Genomic DNA, 21,128 nt, shown 5'->3' with positions numbered 1-21,128 from the left:
GACACCTTTAGCGTACCTTATGCCGTGTTACCGTTACCGGAGTACCGGAAGCCTGCCTACCACCGATGAGCACGCGCTGATTGGTCCCGATGCTGCAGGCACGCGCGCCGATAGATAGATAGATACTGAGGCCTTACCTTTGTAACGGGCGAGCACCACTAAATTGAGCACCCAGACCAAAAAAAAAACAAAAAAACGAGATGAAAGCGCACAAGGAAAGAAAAAAAAGTTGGGCTGACGCTTAGCTAAAGTGTTAAGCCTGGATATCTCGAAGCGAAAAGCTTCGTGGCGATGCTCGTTGTTTAGCTTAAGGTTTCATACATAGGGTTACAATTTGGGTGTAGCTTTCTAGCTTTTCCAAAACGTGTTGTCTTAGGTATACAAAGCTTGTACAATCGTTATACAAGGCTATTAAAATCTCTTTGAAGTTCAGAATGGCGCAAAAGACACAACACAGGAAAAATAGGGGATGACACAAAGAGCGCCTACTACGTGTCATCCTACTATGTGTCATCCCCTATTTTTCCTGTGTTGTGTCTTTTGCGCCATTCTGAACTTCAATCATGAACCAACTAGCCCCAAAGCAAAAAAAAATAAATAAAATCTCTTTATTTGTTCTTCTTCAATGGACACAATGTCTTGCACTTTCTGTATAACCATAAAGATGGCCCGGTGATCAGAGTAGTAGCAAGCAGCTGCGCTTAACGCACACCCTGTCTCTGATAGACAAGGTCTATAGTTGCCCCCCTTTGTGTAGTGGGCTCAGTGGGAGACGTGACGCAGTTGACGCAGCCAAGCGCCGCAATTCAGCGTCCTTTTGCCGGCGTTTAGCAAGGCGTGCCTCTCGTGCTTCTGGTGTTTCAGCCGCTTGTCTAGCCTTGCACTTTTCATATGCTCGCTGCTTTTGAGCCAACTCGCTCGCTACCACGTCTGGGTCTTCTTTTCTTCCTTCCGTGGCGAATGTCCGCGCCTCTTCTGCGGCCGCCGCAGCCGCTCACGCGTGCGTCCTCGCAACGCCTTGCGAAAGAACCTTCTTTTGGGACTGCGGCGGAGACCGCGCAGCAGCGGCAAGGGGTAAACCGGTGGCGAGGAGTAGAAAGGAGGGGTGGCGAGGAAGAGGAAGGGCGCGCCGCGGCGGCGCCCAGGGGTGGCCCACGCGAAGCGCGTTGTTGACGAGCCTAGTGAAGCTTTTCGCTTCAAAAAACGCAAAGTGTAAAGCAAGGAGTTCGCTCATCGACCGCGTTCACATCCGACTCAGCGGTTTCGCGCGGTTAGACACAGTGCGCCATCAAAGAGTCAGTCGACGCTTGGTTCGCAGCACACCCTCGCTCTTGTGCTTGGAGTTGTCTCCTTCGTCGTCCACTGCAGGACCGTGAAAGCCGAGCGATGGATGGATGGATGGATAGGAGCGCCCCCTTTGAAACGGGGTGGTGGCAATTGCCACCATGCTCAGCTTTTATTTCTTTATTTTTCTTAACTGTGTTGTCAATTTTCATTAATATCCGCCATCTTCTTTACCTACGGTTTCCTACACTTCTAACCTTATGTCACATCTCTGCTTTTCAGCCACCAATCCTCCAATCGCTTTTTGCTGACTTCCACTGCAGATTTATTTACATGACCATTGTTATCTCTAAACCCTAGGGCCTCGGGAAGAGTGACTGTGCCTGCATCGACATCCGGATGGATACCATCACATTTGATTATGAGGTGTTAAATTGTTTCCACAGATCTACCACACACTGCACATGTCTCATCTTCTTCGTTAAATTTCGTTATGTAGCTGCGCGTTCTAAGACACCCTGATCTAGCTTCAAAAAGTAGGGCACTGCCTCTTGAGTTATCATAGAAAAATTCTTTCCTGATCTGCCTTTTCCAGAATCGATATAGTTCTACACTATGTTTCTTTTCCATTGAATTCATCCAATTTTTAATTTCCGCGTTTTTAACCTGTCGTTTAATGCTCTTTCTTTCTCCGTCCTCATGACCGGCATACTTACTGGTTAGTTTTCTAGTTCTTTTCCGCCACTGTGAGTCAACGTTCTTTCTGTATAGATATTTAAATACCTTAGCTGCCCATCTGTTATCGTCCAATTTCCTCAGGCGTTCTTCATATAGTATTTTACTTTTAGCTTCCCGTGCTTCGAACGATGCCCAGCCCATATCCCCTTGTCCCCTTGTACTGCCTCGTTTGTGGTTTTGCCGTGGGCACCTAGTGCTAATCTTCCAACAGCTCTCTGATTTACGTCTAATCTCGACTGAACTTCTGCCCTTAAGCACAGAACCGCATTGCCGAAAGTAAGTCCCGGCACCATTATTCCTTTCCAAATACCTCTTAGTACTTCATATTTGTTGTACCCCCATAATGCCCTATGTTTCATTATCCCGGCGTCTCTTCGTCCTTTTGCCCTAAGAGCCTGTTCATGCTTTTCCGTGTATATCTGCCCTTCGTTTAGCCATATCCCGAGGTATTTGTATTCGGCCTGAGGGAATGTGCCTGAGGGAATGTGGTGCCCTCTGTCGGCGTCGGATGGAGTCTCTGGCACGACATCACCAGGTCGCCGTGACCAGGTGCTCGATGATCTCTTCCGCGTCGCCACACGCTCGGCATAGTGCTGCCATGGGCGTCCGGAGGGGGGGGCAAGGGGGGGCGGCTGCACCCCCCTGGAAAATCACTCCCTCGAACCGTGAGTGATGGCCGCACGCCAGGGGCCGTGGTGGGCTCAGCCAAAAGGGTAAAAGCAGCCCCGCTTCCACGCTTTGGGTCACATCTGCGAAATGCCGCGTCCGGGCACGCCTCTTTATGCCGTTTTCAAACCACGCCATCGTTAGCTCTGTTGAAGGCCGACCTGTTGCAGACATACAGCGGCACCGGCGAGCATGTGTTTCAAGCCGTCTTGAAATGGGTGCCTGTTTCTTTGATCTCTAGACAGATAGCGACACGGAGGCAGACAGTGCACAGTGCATATTGTTTTCGCCTTCGTTATGCCGGCCACCGATGAATTCTTCAGGAGGGAAAGACAAATCAGCCGTGGCCACCCCCGCTTTGTCGGGCTGCTCATGGGCAAGCGGGCGATCAGTTGGCGCCGCCGCCGCTCGCTGTGCCTCCGATCCACGGGAGAGCGCAGTGCGGTAGAAGCGCCGCTATCAGAATCTTCGGCAAAGGAGATTAGCATCTTTTGTTCACGGCGACGCAGTCTCCAGAGGCGCCCCCATACCAGCGTCCCTTGCGTCTTCTCCGAAAACCAGCGCCTTTGGTCAACGCAGCCCGATGGCGCCTGCCTGGCTCGCCTGTCACCTCTGGCTGGGCCTCAAATGACAACAGCGCCCGTGTACTGTGCGAGGTCAGTGCCCGGTAAAGAGACCCAGGTGGTCGACATTATCCGGAGCTCTGTACTACTCCGTTCCTCATAACCTGAGTCGTTTTGGGGCTCTGAACCCCATAAAAACACACAAAACAAATTTTCCTACCGGAGTGGCGAGTGTCCCTTCCCCTTGGAAGTCGCACGGAAGTAAGCCCTTGCACGTGTGCGCACCTCTGTATTTGTGCTTCGGTGTTTTTAGTGGCCGTTTGTCAACGAAGCTGAGAACAACCAAGACAGTGGACGAGAAAACTACGAGCGGCGAGCAGTGTGCGTGCGGTTGCTCGACTGTGCGGATGCGCGAGCAAGATGGAGCGAGGTGTATGAAGCTGCGAGCGTGCATTTATCTTGTAAATAAGTTTTCGTTGTATGTATAGACATCTTTTGTTTTCAACGTACGCGTTCAACCGTTTTTCCAATCAATGTGTGTGACGAGTGTACACCGAGAGCGTGTAATGAAGCACAGAAATGAATTTATCACCCGTGTAATCACGCAATTCGCCCAGAAAAATCCGTGGAGTCTACAGTTGCTGTTCAAGGAAGACTGACTGAGTGACTGTAGTTGCGTGTTTGTGACCATATTGTGCTGTGTGCTGGTCATCAATCCGGGTGAGTCGAGAACCCGTATGCAGCAATACTGAGCACTCTTCTCCACGAAGTGACAGTATATTTTTGGATTTTTTATTAATTTTAATTGTTTCTTCGTTGATAAACTGCAATGTATCTCTCCTAGCCACACTTTAATTTGCTGTTTGTAATTTTTATTTCATGTGTGTATTTCACTTATTTTTTATTTATATATAAATAAATAAATTCATACCGCAAATAGTGCCTTTTTGCTACGAACATGCCCCCCCCCCCCTCCGGCGCCAACAACCAATGGGGCCCCCCCCTGCAAAAAATTCTGCGGACGCCCTTGAGTGCTGCCTGTGCTTCTGGTGTTGTATCGAAGCGACGGCGGTACACCAGTGTTCGCAGCGCTCCGGCCCGGGCCTCAAACAGCAATGTGCTCCCTAGGCCGTTGTCAAATATCTTTTTGGGTCCGATGCTGTTCTTGCACTCGCGGTACACAGCCAGCGTCGGTTTTTCGGCGAGCGCTTGCAGCCACTGCTTATTCACCAGTTCTTGGACCCGTCTCCTTGTCTCCTGTTTCCACGCCGTTGCTGATTCGGCATTTATGGCTGTCTGGAAAAGGTCATACTTGCCTTCTATCCAGTGGAGGCGCTTAACCCATGTAGTGCGTAGGCATGTCGCAGCGATGTATTCTAAGACACGCCTTGCCCATCGGTCGCGGCTCATGAACTGGAGTCGACCGCGGTACTCCAGCTTGCTGCATGCCTCCCTTGCCTCAAAACTAGACCATCGAAGGTCGCCTTGGATGGCGGCATTGGCCACCCGTCCATGACAATCGACTGCAGTGCGGCCGACCTCTGTATGTCTGCGCTCTAGCCAATTCCTTGTGGCTGATGGGAGGCAGACCACCGCATTGGAGAACGTGAGTCCTGGTACGTGCGCGAGCTTCCAGAGGTTGCGGACCATAGTGTACTGGTGGCAGCCCCACAGGCACCGACGTCTGAGGATGCATTGTGCTCGGAGTGCAGACTGACGGACCTTGGCCTCGTGCAGCGTGAACATGTCAGTCTCAGCGCACAAATTTACTCCCGGGTATTTGTACGATGTGTCGACTGTCAGGGGCTCTTCATTCAACGTAAGCGACAGCTGATCAATTGCCTCGCCCGCCAGCTGAACAACCACGGATTTTCGTTAGTTGAACTTGAGACCAAGGCTTCGCAGCTCCGCGGCACAAAGGTCTAGCATTTTCTGTACATCCTATGGTGTTTCTCTCATAATTACTATGCCATCAGCAAAGGCAAGACCCGGGAGTCGGCTGGAGTTGTCAATTCTTCTGGTGCTGTACTTAAGGCCGAATCCCAGGTTTGCCCGCAGAAGTGCCTTTACCAGTCCGCACACATACAGCAGGTAAAGGAGGGGAGACAATGGACATCCCTGCCGAAGCCCTTTGCGTACACAGACCCGTTCTGATTGCACATTGCCAAATAAGGCTGTGACTGCGTTTTCCCGGTACAACGCCATCTGGTGCCGTCAAGGAGATTTGCGCATGCGCATTGGCTGCGCGCCGGTTGCCGGTACTCCGGTACCGGTAACGGGAACACGGTATGGTAAAGGTGTATAATAGACACCGGTAACGGGAACATGGTATGCTAAAGGTGTCTAGGTATCCGGCAGCTGTGCGCGCTTGCAGCATCAGGACCAATCAGCGCGTGCTCACCGGCGGTGGGCGGGCTCCCGGTACTCCGGTAACGGTAACATGGTACACGGTATGCTAAATGTGTCAAATTCCCCCCCCCACCGCCCCCCCCCCCCCATGACGTGGGGTTGGGGACTTTTGTCAGTGCCCCTCGACACACCTATTAGAAAAGCGGGGGTGCGTTCCCCCTCCCCACCTCCCTTTATGTAGTGTCTTTGGGGCCGCGATCATCCTTCATTTGGAGCTTTTACTTTCGAACCTCACAATAGTATGGTGGTTGGGGGTTACAGGGTTGCAATGCAGGAGCCGCCTGCCAAAATATGATAGTGAAAAGGGTCTTTCGGACCCCCGTCTCCTAAAGGCCTTCTAGAGGAAGGTGCTAGTGCGCACACGTCGAACCTCGCACGTGGCGGAGCCCGCTTTTCACAGGCGAGGAGTCCGGTCCTATCCATGCCACACGCCCTCGCTTTCCTAATCGTGGGCCTGCTTGTCAGGGCACGTGACACAGAAGCTTTTGTCTTATCTTCGAAAGATTTCGCTTCTGCTTGCCCCCGTGGCTGCAGTACTTGCAAGGAACGCCACCGAGGCTCACGCATCACCGCATTGGCACCACTGCTCGACGCATCGTTCCAAGTTTCAACCAAGCCTCGATCCTTTTCTCGTCAAGTGTTCAGACTTCTTCAGCGCTTCGACAGAATGGCTGCCATTCTCAAGGATCCCTACCCTGCGACGTCCTTCATTGTTCCGCCACCGGTCGCAAAAGTAGAGCTCAAGACCAAGGGAGGCCGACCTCTCCAGGGCACAAGTTACGCCGCTCGAAGCGCCGTTTCATCGCTGTTGCACGGCAGGGGCAAGATCGGCAGCACTGAGAGCTACGACAGCCACATCTGTGGGTACTCTCCGGTGCTGTACGAACGCGCGGACGAGAGCACGCCGCTGCTGTTATCGTCCGAATCGTCGTCCGGCCAACGCCACGTCCGGACCGTCGCGTGGTCCACCATAGAACTGGCGCTCCTCTGGACGGCGGGAGCGTGTGTCATGATTTTCTTCTTCCTGACCGTTGCGCTGACGCCGGTGCATTCGCACGCTGGGGACCACTGCGTTGCCTTGGCAGCCGTCGGACTCGTCATACTTCTGCTGTCCTTCCTGTACGTGTTTTGTGTGTTGTACCACTGCGTGTGCGAGCGCAGCTAGACGCCTTGACGCGTGCCACGCTGGCTTTGCTTGGGGAAGAAGAATGAGACAAATGCGCGAGATTTTATCTCTTGGAGACGCGGTGGAGTTGCACTTAGCACTGCAACTCGCCTAAGCTGTATAACAATCTTAATAAAGCTGTGATTTTGGAGTACAATTCCTCATTTGTCGTTTTCGAATGCATTAGCTTTCAGAGAAGCGTTCTAGATTTTTCCGCGAATAAGGTTTTACCTTGGGCGTTGCGTTTACGTTGCCGAAGATAGGACGCCTTCAATTTCTGTTTCATTTTCTTTTTTACTATCTCGTATTATCTCGTATCTCGCTGAATTTCGAAGCATAACCCAGACAACGACGAACATGTCGCCTTCTTGCCCGCATGCTTGCCCAGTTATTCCTTGGACTTTGTAGTAATCGCTCATACAAAAAAAAAATGCTGAAATAGGGTTCGAGCGGCTCTCTCATCTGTGCACCTACGAGGGATTTCTATAATAAAAGGGTGTACTTTTGAATATGGACGATAATTATGCAGATTGGGTTGGTATTAGTTGTGTGACTTGAACTGCACGCGCTTTAAAATAACCATTTATGTTTTATAGGTAACCATGGCAGTCTTCGCACGATGTATCGGCCACCAGGAGTCCTCTAAGCAGTGGTTGTTGTTGATTCCGCTAAGTAGGGGTAGTCGTTGATTCATTTTAACGGTTACGATGACTACGCGCAAGCCAGCAACGGGCACCTAAGAAGTGTGCTCTAAAAGAAAGCTTATTCGTATGACCTCAGCGATATGCAATGCGAGCCATTTCATTCGATCTCATTGCAATATTATTGTCGAATTCACTCTTATTACTTCAGTCGTCAAGATACTTTTGAACCTTGTGCGGTCAGCGGCTGAGTTGGGCCTGAGATATATCGGCGCCAAGTAGTTTTGCGTTGTCCTAATGTACCGCCCTATCGGCGCTGTAGACGCAATCCGAGATTCCGGGCGTTTACATAAGCCCGACAAAAGAGGGTCTGCTGAAAGGGTCTGAAGAGGGTCTGCTGAAATTTGCTTATCGGGTCGAGTCCAGCCGCCTACTCGTAGTGGGTTGACTCATCCCGACCCACTGCGCAGGGTGCATGCATGTAAACGCGTTCTGGGCCAGGGATGGGCAATTTCCGGCGGGCGCCATGCGCTGCGCACGTATTGCGGCCTTAAAGCACAAAATAGATGAGTGTGCCTGGCAATAGGCTATACTGTAGTCGGATACAACTCAAGAATACAACTCAAGAACGAAGCGACAGATGTTTCTGAAAGGAGGCCTTCCAGCCAATAGTGTCGACAGATCTTCATGACGCCGCGGTTAATCCCCCCCCCCCCCCCCTCCCCCCTTTCATATCGCAGCTTCAAAGGTAAGACGACTGTTCCGCAGATAGGCCCCACACAGCACCACTGGTATCAGTCAAGTAAAAGCTGCTTGTTTTGTGTCGCCGATGCTGCAGGCGACGCTGTTTCTAATTAGTTCTGATCTAATCAGGGAAGTGCATCATTCAAACTTTGTATTGAAAAAGCAAGATAGTCGTATGCCATCCCTGCGTCAAGTTTCAGCGCGAATAAGTGAACGTTAGAACATAGCATATATATTTGTATTATGAAGCACGTTAACGATAACTTCTTCGCCGCGGCGGTGGCTCAGTGGTTATGGTGCTCGGCTGCTGACCCGAAAGACGCGGGTTCGATCCCGGTCGCGGCGGTTGGATTTCTTTGGAGGAGAAATTCTAGAGGCCCGTGTGCTGTGCGGTGTCAGTGCACGTTAAAGAACCCCAGGTGGTCAAAATTTGCGGAGCCCTCCACTACGGCGTCTCTCATAGCCTTAGTCGCTTTGGGACGTTAAACCCCATAAACCATAAACCAGACCATAACTTCTTCACTCCCTAGCAACATGGCTTTCATTCAGACCTGTCTTGCACGACTCTCCTTACGGAATTCATTCATGATATTGCAGTAAGTATAGTCATCATCCCGTCCCGCCTCTTTCTCTATCGCTATCGATCGGACCCTTCCTGTCCCAACTGCCCCTGTATCTTTGCGGACCTGGCCCATTGCCTCTTCTATTGCCCGGCTGCTCAGCAGTCGGGTTCCTACCCCCCACTCTCTCTATCCATTACCACCTGGCTCGACTGGCTTTGACGCTGAAGGGGAGGAAGAACAGCGTCTTCTGGTCGCCCAGGCGGTCGACATGCTCGGCCTGTAAATTATGGCCCAACAAAGGTCTACTACTAGATAGCGGCGTTCAAATAGACGCGTTTTTTCTTGACTTTCGCAAGGCTTTTGGAGTGACTTTCTGCTTTTAACTAATTTATCATATCTAGGTATCCCTTCAAGGCTTCTTGGTTGGATTCGAGATTACTTATACGCACGAAAACAGCAAGTACTTATAAAGGGTGTCAGTTCGCAATCTGTTGATGTATTATCGGGCATGCCGCAAGGCTCGGCCCTGGGCCATTGTGATCATGTGTTCCCGTATGAGACCGTACGCTGATGATAGCAGCAATACTTTAGCTTGAGCTAGTTGGTTGTAACGAGACATAACTGCACAAATGCAAACTGGCGCGAAGACACGAAGACGCCCTTTTTTCTACTGCCTTCGTGCATTCCGTGTGGTTTATTAGTGGCGTTGTCTGAAAAGTAAACTTAGTTGGTAGCTAGCGTTAGTCCTGTCTCTGTGTGTTCGTCCTCGTGTCGTCGCTCCAGTTTGCGATTAAGGCTGATGATAGTGTGGTTTACCATTTTGTCACGAGTGCGAATGATATACCCTTGTACTGCTATAGACATGGTGAGAAAAACTGAAAATGACTGCCAACACAATGCTTTTGCATGCAGTTTGTAAACTAAAAAAAAAACAGTATACAGCAACTATATTTGAAATCAGACTTTTGTCGATGCAAAAGACAGCGCCAAGTATCCCTGTGTCATGTTTACTCGACATTGGGTTGGACTGCCGCGCGTCGGCACTATAACAGCCAACCCCCCCCCCCCCCCCCCCCCCGCCTTCTCGGCCTTTTTCAAATAAATTTCAAGCACACTACCTCATCCCTAAAAGAAATATTGTGCGTCGGGAATGTTAGGCCCGTTCTTGCATATGGATGCGTGGCATGGGATCCGTCTACGAATATTTTAAAAAGACAAGTTCGAGCGAGTTCAGAAGCGTGCCCCGAGATTTGTAGCTGCGAGCTATAATTTCCATGTTAGGAGCTCGGAACTTCGGGAATCGCTGGTGTGGAAACTGTTATCCCAGCGAAGAAAAGTATTGAGATTAAAGTTTTTGCTCGATATCTACAACAATGAAACCAGAATCGGTAAAACCGTCTACTTAAGGGAGCTTCACTATGGAGGAGGGACAATACCACGAAAATCAGAGGTCATAACTGCCGGACTAACTTCTTGAAGTTTTTAACATAGAAACGTAATAAAATTTTTACAAGTCTAAACTTGCAGGCTGCTTTAGAAAATGCCGTGCCCATTTGATATGTACTGTTTTCGTAGTCGGTTGCGCGGTCTAGTTACACACAGAAAGGTGTAGCCTATTGAGAGTTTGCTAACGTTTGGACGATGACATTTATGTCTCAGGTTTATTTACATGTTACACTGGTGCTGTTAATGCTTTTTGCTTTTCGTTTACTGTGCGCTGTTTTGTTGCCTTTATGAATTATTTATGCACTTTCGCTGCAATTAGCCTAGCTACAATAACGCGTTCGGGCGCTGTAGTTACATTGAATCGATAAATAAATGGTTTAAGCGAGAGAAGCATTTACGGTCCGTTTTAGCGTTGCAACTATAGTCAGTATGCTTGTTTTGTGGTCTATCACATAATGTGGTCATACGACTGTATGCTAATGAATATGTGTGCGATTGTATACTACAATTATAAGACACTATAATTAAGGGAGTAGGGATTGAGCGAGTAGCGGAGTGCAAGTGTGTGAAGGGTGAGTGTACGCGAATCAGTCTTTACTTGTGTCACGTGGCATTGGTTTGTCTTGCGATAAGGTAATCTGGTAACATTAGCAGAGCACGTGGTAGGGAAATATGCAAATATGAAAAAGTGGAGTCACTGACAGGACCCAGTAACGCTGTATCGTCATACCATAAAGGTGGAACTCAAGTGTCCCCAATCTTCTTTCAAGTGATACGTTAAGAATTATGTACGCATGCATTACCCCTACAAGCGCATAGTGATTTGTTTTTCTAATGTCTTCTTGATGCTGTTTCGGTGTCGGTTTCATCAACCGGATGATGGCTATGATGTGTAAGAAGTGCCTAGGTCACGTGAGGCATAAAGTAAACTATGTACTCGCTTATACGTAGCTTTAATTCACTACAGCGCTTAAGCCGGCCTGCTTCAACAGCTTGAATGACAAAAGACGACGTATCAGCGGTTATAATGCAGATTTTTTTTCATGCCTCGCGCGACATAAACACTTCTTGCACTTCACAGCCATCGTTCAGTTTATTAAAATTTGCATTTTTAGGACCCGCCAATCCCCCAACCACATTTTACTAACGCCGCATATGTATTCACGTTACCTTCATTATTTCTGGACCCCGGGGCAATGCGGATACTGATTGTTCCTGCGTGGGCATCTGGATGGATAGTGCCACATTCTAGCAAAATACGTCCATTTGTTTCTCTAGATTTCCCACAGACTGAACGTGCGTCATCCTATCGTGGTCCGCCGCCTTCACGCGCCACCAGGAGATAACAAGTCTTGTTATCAAGCCCTCGGTTATCAAGCATCGCGATGTTGGTGAGGCAAAAACTACAAACGTGCTGACAACTTGTGGACAATTCAGTTACTAAATTTGATTGCCCAGCAGTTTGTTTGGAGACCGATGGAGAACCACACACCCCATTGCAACTCTTCTAAGGCAACAAAAACCCATCTTTGTTCAGTACAGAATAGGTCCCTATGTGTTACGAAACGAAGAATATTGTAAAAACACTGAACGGGTGTAAGTGAAGGCGTAAAAACAAACTTCCGCGCACTGAACAATCTCGCAGTTTGGTGGGAAGTTTCAGCATTTGCCTTTCTCGCAGCATTTTCTGTCATAGCAGCTACTTACACGTGATTTCTTTTTCACACCAATCGCATGATTTATGACGCGTGGAGCATCCTCATAAAGTTTTCATGCCATTTTGCGAAACCATCTTGCGGCCTCGGTTGGCCGCATTAAAGGCGCGTCATCTACCAATAAAGGCGTCAATGCATCCTCGAACGTGATGCTATTAGATAATTCCATTGCCTGTAGTTTCTGTTCCTGAAAATGCAGGACCCCTTGTTTTTTCCCCTGCAAGTTTTGATTTGTTTTACATGCACCTCCTCTGTAAGGCGCTTCGCGCCCTGGGGCTGTAACAAAAAATTGACAGAATGTTTGTCTAAATTTTATAAGCGTGCGAAAGCAGAATTCTGTCTGTGTTTTTGCGTCGCGGGTGGAAGTTGATGAAGACGACGTGCGACGCACAGCGCTATAGTGATATATATATATATATATATATATATATATATATATATATATATATATATATATATATATATATATATATATATATATATATGATGTGGGGTTAAAACTGGGGGGATAAATGCGTATTCCCCGTTTAAGCGCGGCTGACACAGTTCAAAACCGCGCGGACCCCACCCCGTGGTCGCGTACGCTACTGAGCGCACGCCGACCACGGCGGGCCTTGCTCTGCGGGAACAAAGGAACGACACAGTGGCTGACACAAACAAGGCATTTATTGCTATAACAACAATAACGCCAGCTAGCAACAAAATACACTGAGGAATCTAGGATGTCCGACTCACCAGCACGGCTACGAGCGAACGTCCGCCCACGGTAGGGCAAAGGGATAAACTTCGAGGTCGAGCGGGACGGGCTTGGCGGGAGTAAGTTCCGGCCAAGAGGCGCCCGTCGACGAAGAGCGAAGCCGCGAGCGAAACGTCCGCTTGCTTCCCGGTGCCGAGGGAGAAGAGACCCCGTCGCTCCCCGCGAGCGCGCAGCAAAACGCCATCCGTGGCGCTGGTGTCGCTGCGACGCGAGCGCCCTCCCTTGTTAGTTACAGTAACCGAACCGAGAGGAGTGCTTTTCGGGGGGGGCAGCTAACAACAGTGGGGTGCGTTGAGGGAAAGCGAACGCAGGGGACGAAGGCGTCCCCACAATATATATATATATATATATATCAAAAAAATATTTCTTGGCAGCTGATTGATTAATATAAGATAAAGTCACCAGACGCGGGTTCGATCCCGGCCGCGGTGGTTGAATTTCTTTGGAGGAGAAATTCTAGAGGCCCGTGTACTGTGCGATGTCAGTGCATTCGAGGTGGGTTCAGACGAGCGGACCGGATCGCGGATGGTCCGCGCGCGTCAGCGCGGTATCGTGACGCGTGACCAAGCTCCGGGAGACGGTCCGGACGTCGAGCATTCACACGAACGCAGCGGACAATCCGCGCGTCCTCTCGCCGACGGCGTGCTTGCGCTGTCTGCGTGGCTTCGAAAACTCAGCTGCCGAGAGTTTCAACATGAACGCCGAGCGAAAACGTCGTCTCGCCGCACTGGCTGTAGCCATTGAAGCGTCTGAGGACGAGGAGGAAGCTTTCGTGGCTAAAAACTGTTATGTTGGGCAAAGTCATGGTTGGAAAAAAAGTGCTTGGGCATGCAGGACCTGCTGTATGAGGGCCTACTTGAATGCGACCCGGAGAGTACAAACGCTTGCTGCGGCTGAGTCCAGAGCAGTTTTTCCAGATACTGGCTCACTGAGCGCCTTCTTTCCAAATTCACTCAAATTAGAAGAAACAACAAAGCAAAGCGGGCATTTACGCGCACGCTCAAATACACAGTACGTCTCAGTGCAGCATACGCGGAGTGAACAGCGCAGTGAGCGAAACAAGAAAAGCAGGATACACAATGCCGCACTCGAGCTGCAAATTCGGCGAAAAGCGCGCCAAAACGAAAGCCGCCAGCACGGAGCAAAGCCGACTTCATTCAGGATAGCTAGCCAGACGAGCGCGCCTAGAAGCAAAAAAGAGCAAAAACAATCCCGGTCCGCGGCAGAGGCTCGGTCCGCGCGGACTGAAATAGGCGCTCGCCTTTTTCACTCGGTCCGCGATCCGGGCCCGGAAAAGTCTGCGCCGCCCGCTCAAGGTCACTCAGAGCCGTGACGTTCCCGTCACGTGGCACGCGGAGAGCGCTGACGCGCCCGGACCATCCGCGATCCGGTCCGCTCGTCTGAACCCACCTTAAGGCGGGGACACATGTCAGGCGGGCGCTCCGAATCCGGTCCGGCTCGCCCCGTCCGGCGGCGCGGCTCCGGCCAGCCGGCCACCGCCGGACGCGTCAAACCGCGTAGATATGTCCGGTGCACCGCGTCCGGCGAATGTCCGGCACGCCGCTCCGGCGGGCAGTGGCAGCCAATGCGAGCGCGCAGAGCGCCAACGTCGCGATGACGTCGAGTTCGCGACGTCACAGGTGAGCACGACAGAGGTACAGTGGTGAGCGGTGTGTCGGCTGCTGAATTGTAGGGTTAGTTTGACTGCGCTGTTTTCACCGAACACCATGTCTTCGTTCAAACAGTCCCGGATTTTGGAGAACGAACAAGGGGTGCCGAGTGTAGCACCTTTTTTGAGCGCTGGCCACTCCCGAAGAGCCCTCGGCTGCGGCGTCGATACGAAACCACTAGGCCTAGCGACGACTAGGGCAGTCGGGGACTAGCGCGCAGTTCGTCGCCCGGCGTTGCCGCAGGCGATGTCGTTGCCGAAAGCTCCACTCTAGCGCAGGCATGCTGTCGTTGCTCGAATCTAGGAAGCACCCTTTCTGGTAGCATGGCTGTTCTGTATTTTCTTGTGCGAACGTGAAGTAAGCCGAGCATGCCGGCCGGCCAGCCTGGATCCCGTCTGCCGGCGTCATAAAAACGAGCTAATGAGTGTTCTTGACGTAAATAATAAACCCTGGGATAGGGAAATGAGAAAATTATATCATTTTTCTGGTTCATTGGCGAATACCGAGTTGCTGGTAAAAGTAACAAATGTGGTACGAGCGAATTAGTTGCGATAACCGCCTCGCAGCTGCTGCCGCTAGCTGGCCCGACGCTGGGGTCCGGCTCGACTGGCGCCCGCTAGCCGCTGCTGAAGGCGCCACGGAAACTGACCACACTATTATTTTATTGGGAGATGATGCTGTTGACAGCAAGGCGGAGTGAACAATAGGCCTTCAATTATAGCGCAGGCGACTTCCGAAGCGCCGGCCCCTGCCGCTTCGATGCGATGCAGGCCTAGCGACGACCACGGCAGACAGGCAGCAGCAGAGCTCGTCGCCCGGAGCGCCCGCGAGCGGTGCCGTTGCCGAAAGCTCGCAACATAAGCAGGCATGCTTTGTCGCCGCTCGAGTATAGCTGGCAGTCCTTCTGGTAACAAGGCGATGCCGTCTTTTCTTGCAATATTTCTACACCAAGCCGGCAACGCGTCCGGCGCGCCGCTCCGGTCGCCGCTTCCGAACTGCCGCGCCACAGCAAGCAGGGACACACAGGGAGCGGTGAGCATCGCTGCGCCGCTCAACCCAAGCTCCGCCCACAACCGGCGTCGCACTTCGCCGCCGCGCAGCGGTACCTGAGCGCTGCTTGGCTTGGTGTACAAATATTGCAAGAAAAGACGGCATCGCCTTGTTATCAGAAAGACTGCATGCTATACTCGAGCGGCGACAAAGCATGCCTGCTTATGTTGCGAGCTTTCGGCAACGGCACCGCTCGCGGGCGCTCCGGGCGACGAGCTCTGCTGCTGCCTGTCTGCCGTGGTCGTCGCTAGGCCTATAGCCTGCTCCGCATCGAAGCGGCAGGGGCCGGCGCTTCGGAAGTCGCCTGCGCTATAATTCAAGGCCTATTCTTCACTCCGCTTTGCTGTCAACAGCATCATCACACAATAAAATAATAGTATGGTCAGTTTCCGTGGCGCCTTCAGCAGCGGCTAGCGGGCGCCAGTCGAGCCGGACTCCAGCGTCGGGCCAGCTAGCGGCAGCTGCGAGGCGGTTCTCGCAACTAATTCGCTCGTACCACAGTTGTTACTTTTACCAGCAACTCGGTATTGGCCAATGAACCAGAAAAATGATATAATTTTCTCATTTCCCTATCCCAGGGTTTATTATTTACGTCAAGAACACTCATTAGCTCGTTTTTATGACGCCAGCAGACGCGATCCAGGCTGGTCGACCGGCAGGCTCGGTTTACTTCACGTTCGCACAAGAAAATACAGAACAGCCATGCTACCAGAAAGGATGCTTCCTAGATTCGAGCAACGACAGCATGCCTGTGCTAGAGTGGAGCTTTCGGCAACGACATCGCCTGCGGCAACGCCGGGCGACGAACTGCGCGCTAGTCCCCGACTGCCCTAGTCGTCGCTAGGCCTAGTGGTTTCGTATCGACGCCGCAGCCGCGGGCTCTTCGGGACTGGCCAGCGCTCAAAAAAGGTGCTACACTCGGCACCCCTTGTTCGTTCTCCCGAATCCGGGACTGTTTGAACGAAGACATGGTGTTCGGTGAAAACAGCGCTGTCAAACTAACCGTACAATTGAGCAGCCGACACACCGCTCACCACGGTACCTCTGTCGTGCTCCCCTGTGACGTCGCGAACTCGACGTCATCGTGACGTTGGCGCTCTGCGCGCTCGCATTGGCTGCCGCTGCCCACCGGAGCGGCGTGCCGGACATTCGCCGGACGCGGTGCACCGGACATATCTACGCGGTTTGACGCGTCCGGCGGTCGCCGGCTGGCCGGAGCGGCGCCGCCGGACGCGGCGAGCCGGACCGGATTCGGAGCGCCCGCCTGACATGTGTCCCCGCCTTTAAAGGTGGGCAACGGCGGGCAACGGACCTGTTTTGGTCCGCGGCCCAGGCGTCAAGCAGGGAACACATGTCCGGCAACGCGTCCGGCGCGCCGCTCCGGTCGCCGCTTCCGAACTGCCGCACGACAGCAAGCAGGGACACACAGGGAGCGGTGAGCATCGCTGCGCCGCTCAACCCAAGCTCCGCCCACAACCGGCGTCGCACTTCGCCGCCGCGCAGCGGTGCCTGAGCGCTGCTTGGCTTGGTGTACAAATATTGGAAGAAAAGACGGCATCGCCTTGTTATCAGAAAGACTGCATGCTATACTCGAGCGGCGACAAAGCATGCCTGCTTATGTTGCGAGCTTTCGGCAACGGCACCGCTCGCGGGCGCTCCGGGCGACGAGCTCTGCTGCTGCCTGTCTGCCGTGGTCGTCGCTAGGCCTATAGCCTGCTCCGCATCGAAGCGGCAGGGGCCGGCGCTTCGGAAGTCGCCTGCGCTATAATTCAAGGCCTATTCTTCACTCCGCTTTGCTGTCAACAGCATCATGACACAATAAAATAATAGTATGGTCAGTTTCCGTGGCGCCTTCAGCAGCGGCTAGCGGGCGCCAGTCGAGCCGGACCCCAGCGTCGGGCCAGCTATAGCGGCAGCTGCGAGGCGGTTCTCGCAACTAATTCGCTCGTACCACAGTTGTTACTTTTACCAGCAACTCGGTATTGGCCAGTGAACCAGAAAAATGATATAATTTTCTCATTTCCCTATCCCAGGGTTTATTATTTACGTCAAGAACACTCATTAGCTCGTTTTTATGACGCCAGCAGACGCGATAGGCTGGTCGACCGGCAGGCTCGGCTTACTTCACGTTCGCACAAGAAAATACAGAACAGCCATGCTACCAGAAAGGATGCTTCCTAGATTCGAGCAACGACAGCATGCCTGTGCTAGAGTGGAGCTTTCGGCAACGACATCGCCTGCGGCAACGCCGGGCGACGAACTGCGCGCTAGTCCCCGACTGCCCTAGTCGTCGCTAGGCCTAGTGGTTTCGTATCGACGCCGCAGCTGCGGGCTCTTCGGGACTGGCCAGCGCTCAAAAAAGGTGCTACACTCGGCACCCCTTGTTCGTTCTCCCAAATCCGGGACTGTTTGAACGAAGACATGGTGTTCGGTGAAAACAGCGCTTTCAAACTAACCGTACAATTGAGCAGCCGACACACCGCTCACCACGGTACCTCTGTCGTGCTCACCTGTGACGTCGCGAACTCGACGTCATCGTGACGTTGGCGCTCTGCGCGCTCGCATTGGCTGCCGCTGCCCGCCGGAGCGGCGTGCCGGACATTCGCCGGACGCGGTGCACCGGACATATCTACGCGGTTTGACGCGTCCGGCGGTCGCCGGCTGGCCGGAGCGGCGCCGCCGGACGCGGCGAACCGGACCGGATTCGGAGCGCCCGCCTGACATGTGTCCCCGCCTTCACGTGGGGTCTAGCTTCCGGTCTGCGAGGTCCGCGCGTAGGCCGCGGACCAGGCCGCGCGAGAAATGCCAGCACATTTTCTCCTGGCGGCGGACCTCGGACTTTCTAGCCCATTCGCACAAACCAGGTCTGGCAACTACATCGCGCTGATCTTTTCCGGCAGTCGAATCACCACTGCTATCATTCTGCGCGGCGCATGGCGAGGCGTTTGGAAACAGTCCGCTTGTTTGTCAACATGGCCACGTGGTCGGACGACGCGACGTTTTACTTTTTAGGATTAATTGAGCAATTTCCGACGTTGTGGGACAGCAGCCTTGATGACTATAACCAATGCTCCAAGAAAGAACTGCTCTGGGAAAATATTGCCAAGGAGATGTTGCAGCGGCATCCAGAGCATGGGCCATACAACGTGGGTACGTAAACAATGTTTAAAGCTTCTTGCACGTATTTAGGCGGGTTTGAAATGCTTAGTGCCTGCTTTATTCCAGGAATGAAAAGTTATACACTTCGTCTTGTGGTTTGTGATTTGCGCTTTTGAAAAGTTAGAATCACCACCGACGTTGCATATCGTTCACGCGAAGGATCTTCGCCTAAATAAAACGCGTTTCGGGGCTGGTTGTTGCTGCATAGTTCTCGAAAATGTTACCGGTGATAATTTAACGGACGAAACAAAAACACGCCGCCCGTTTTGTCATCTGTGTTTGTGTTCCGTCTGTTGAATTAGCGCTGGTAAATCTTCTCAAAAACGTGTTTTGTCTCCCTTTGTCTTGTCTTTTCGCGCTGTTCACCACCCTCAGTTGTGAAAAACTAAAAGTTGAGCATGCTTGGACTGTTTGCAAAACTCGAAGTCAGGTTCTCTGCACAACGAAAAACCTTCACCGCGGCGGCCTAACCTGTTCGGGGGTAGAAATCGCGTACAGCGCTGGAGGCGTCTATTGTCAGAATAACGCCGCGCCACTTTTTCCTGCACGCCGCCGCTTGTATTGCTCTTGCGATTATGGGATTAAGAGCGGCCCTTCCAAGCAACTGCTTCGCAGGCACCATTCACCCTTCCCGCGTTGAAATTTTAAAGGAATGCTAATGGCCGTATGTGTGGGCGACATGAGGCTCGAAATGGAAGTATTGTGCGCGGCACCGAATTTCTGCCCGTACGACGGGCCGCGCCGTTATGGCGTTTGCTACGCAGGAAAGTTGCCTTACGGAGTTTTGCATGGGGTCTGAGAAAATGCATGTGGCGTGGCCTATAGTTTTATTTTGATTGCAGAAATGCTGAAGACAGCGTTTTCTAACAAGCGGAGAACATACCGCAAGGAAAAAAAGAAGACGGAAGACCGCAAAAGCGGACAATCGCAGCAAGACTGCTACAGTCCTAAATGGAAATTCTTCCGCTGCATGAAATTTTTGGACGGCGTCCAGCGTCCGGCGCACCGGTACGCCACCCATGCATATGTGGGAGACGAATACACGGCAAGTTTAATTTATCCATTTATTTGCGAGGGTATGGAATAGGGAGAGGATGCAACACAAACGCATACATAAAAAGTACAGCACGAGTACTCAATATACACGCAATAATCCATAACTAATCATAACTAATGCATAACAAAACCAAAACACCTAGCAGCACACCTTGTTTTTATAGTCAACAAGCTGTTAAATATTTTGCTTTTCTATCAAGCACGTAACTAATACTGTTTGCTTATATTACAGCCTGGAGACTCTAGGTCAACTACTCCGGAGGCTGCTGAAGCCCATGTGCTTGGCGAGCACAGCAGCACAGGCGACATGGAGCCTGAACCAGAGTACAGTGGCGAGCTGTCTCGTCCGCCACCGGCAAAACGACGTCGGCAAGGGCGAACAACTGTTGCCAGGCAAACTGCCTTGGAGGTGTTAGCTCAGGCTGTGCAGACGCCAGATGTGCCCGATGACGCACCATTCCATTTCGCAAATTATTCTGCCAGCCTGATGCGCAAAATAAGCCCGGCACATCAGGTCAGATGCCAAAAAGAAATTATTGAGGTCCTTGAAAGGTACTTAGAAATGTCTGAATAAAAGGAAACGACATCTGTGCAAATGTTTCATACCACTCTGCCTGTTATGTGGCTGTTCAGATAGGCGGAATCTTGCTGCCATGGCACAGCACCCCTGTCCTTGAAATAGGCACACATCTCCTCACGCACAGCAGCACCAAATGCATTGGGGCGCCCACGGGATGCCTGTTGCAAGCTGAAAAATGTGTGGCCACCAGTGTCCTCTACAGGTTGTTCTAGAGAAACTTGTGTGTCATTGCTGAGAAAATTGTGCACAGCACATGCAGCAAAGACGACAGGCACAACTCTGTCTGGGCGTGCTTGAATCACTGTGTGTAGACACCGGAAACGGTTTGCCAGGATCCCGAAGGCATTCTCGGCAACCCTCCGAGCTCTGGACAACCTGCGAAGATGAATGGCATGGTAATACAAAATGAAGGGATTGAAAGTTTCTAACTTAGAGTAATGTGGTCAAAACTGCAATAATTTGGAGTACGCTTTGGCGCTCAACCTCCTCTCACTTCCTAACTTGCAGATTAAGTGGCACTTTTTGCTGATGCACGCTCGCAAAAGGCTAAGAACACTCCTCTCTCCTGTACCAGACATGCAAGCAGATAGAATGCCAAAGTGTGCTTCATAATTATCTGGCCATGGCCACACTCTTCACAGAAGTCATCAACTTGGTAAAAGAAAATAAATGTGTGAATTGTTTTTAGTACGCATTTAAGGTGCAGCTAGGTTAGCACAAGAAATACTTTCACTATTCCACCACTGGCCTGAGAGCATGTAGATGATCACACACACAGTAGTATGTTTACTTGTCACATGTGTACTGAATGAACAATGTATACTGCTTTGTTTCATAATTTTCGTTGCAAGTATCAATGCCTGCTTTGGTGAGAATGTGACTTGTGGTCTTTCAGATGATGTGAACGCTTAATAAAAGTTGC

General features: G+C 51.6%; 2 protein-coding genes and 1 pseudogene across 3 annotated transcripts in view; 2 read left to right on the top strand and 1 right to left on the bottom strand.

Annotated features, from left to right (window-relative positions):
* Nucleotides 1-21,128, top strand: part of LOC149363853 (cyclin N-terminal domain-containing protein 1-like) — a 437,455-nt gene that overhangs the window by 365,403 nt on the left and 50,924 nt on the right. The gene's annotated exons all lie outside the window — the stretch shown is intronic.
* LOC149363857 (uncharacterized) lies at nt 1,148-5,456 on the bottom strand (annotated as a pseudogene).
* LOC149363856 (uncharacterized) lies at nt 18,365-20,684 on the top strand. Its single transcript, XM_089567506.1, has 3 exons — nt 18,365-18,561; nt 19,413-19,615; nt 19,859-20,684. The coding sequence occupies exons 1-3, from the start codon at nt 18,384-18,386 to the stop codon at nt 20,198-20,200; spliced, it is 723 nt and encodes a 240-aa protein (XP_089423632.1). The 5' UTR covers nt 18,365-18,383; the 3' UTR covers nt 20,201-20,684.

This window comes from Amblyomma mixtum, chromosome 2, assembly GCF_055824585.1.
Source record: "Amblyomma mixtum isolate Tamu chromosome 2, ASM5582458v1, whole genome shotgun sequence".
Classification (NCBI taxonomy): domain Eukaryota; kingdom Metazoa; phylum Arthropoda; class Arachnida; order Ixodida; family Ixodidae; genus Amblyomma; species Amblyomma mixtum.
The sequence above is the reverse complement of the archived record's forward strand: the minus strand, read 5'-3'. Positions and strand labels throughout refer to the sequence as shown.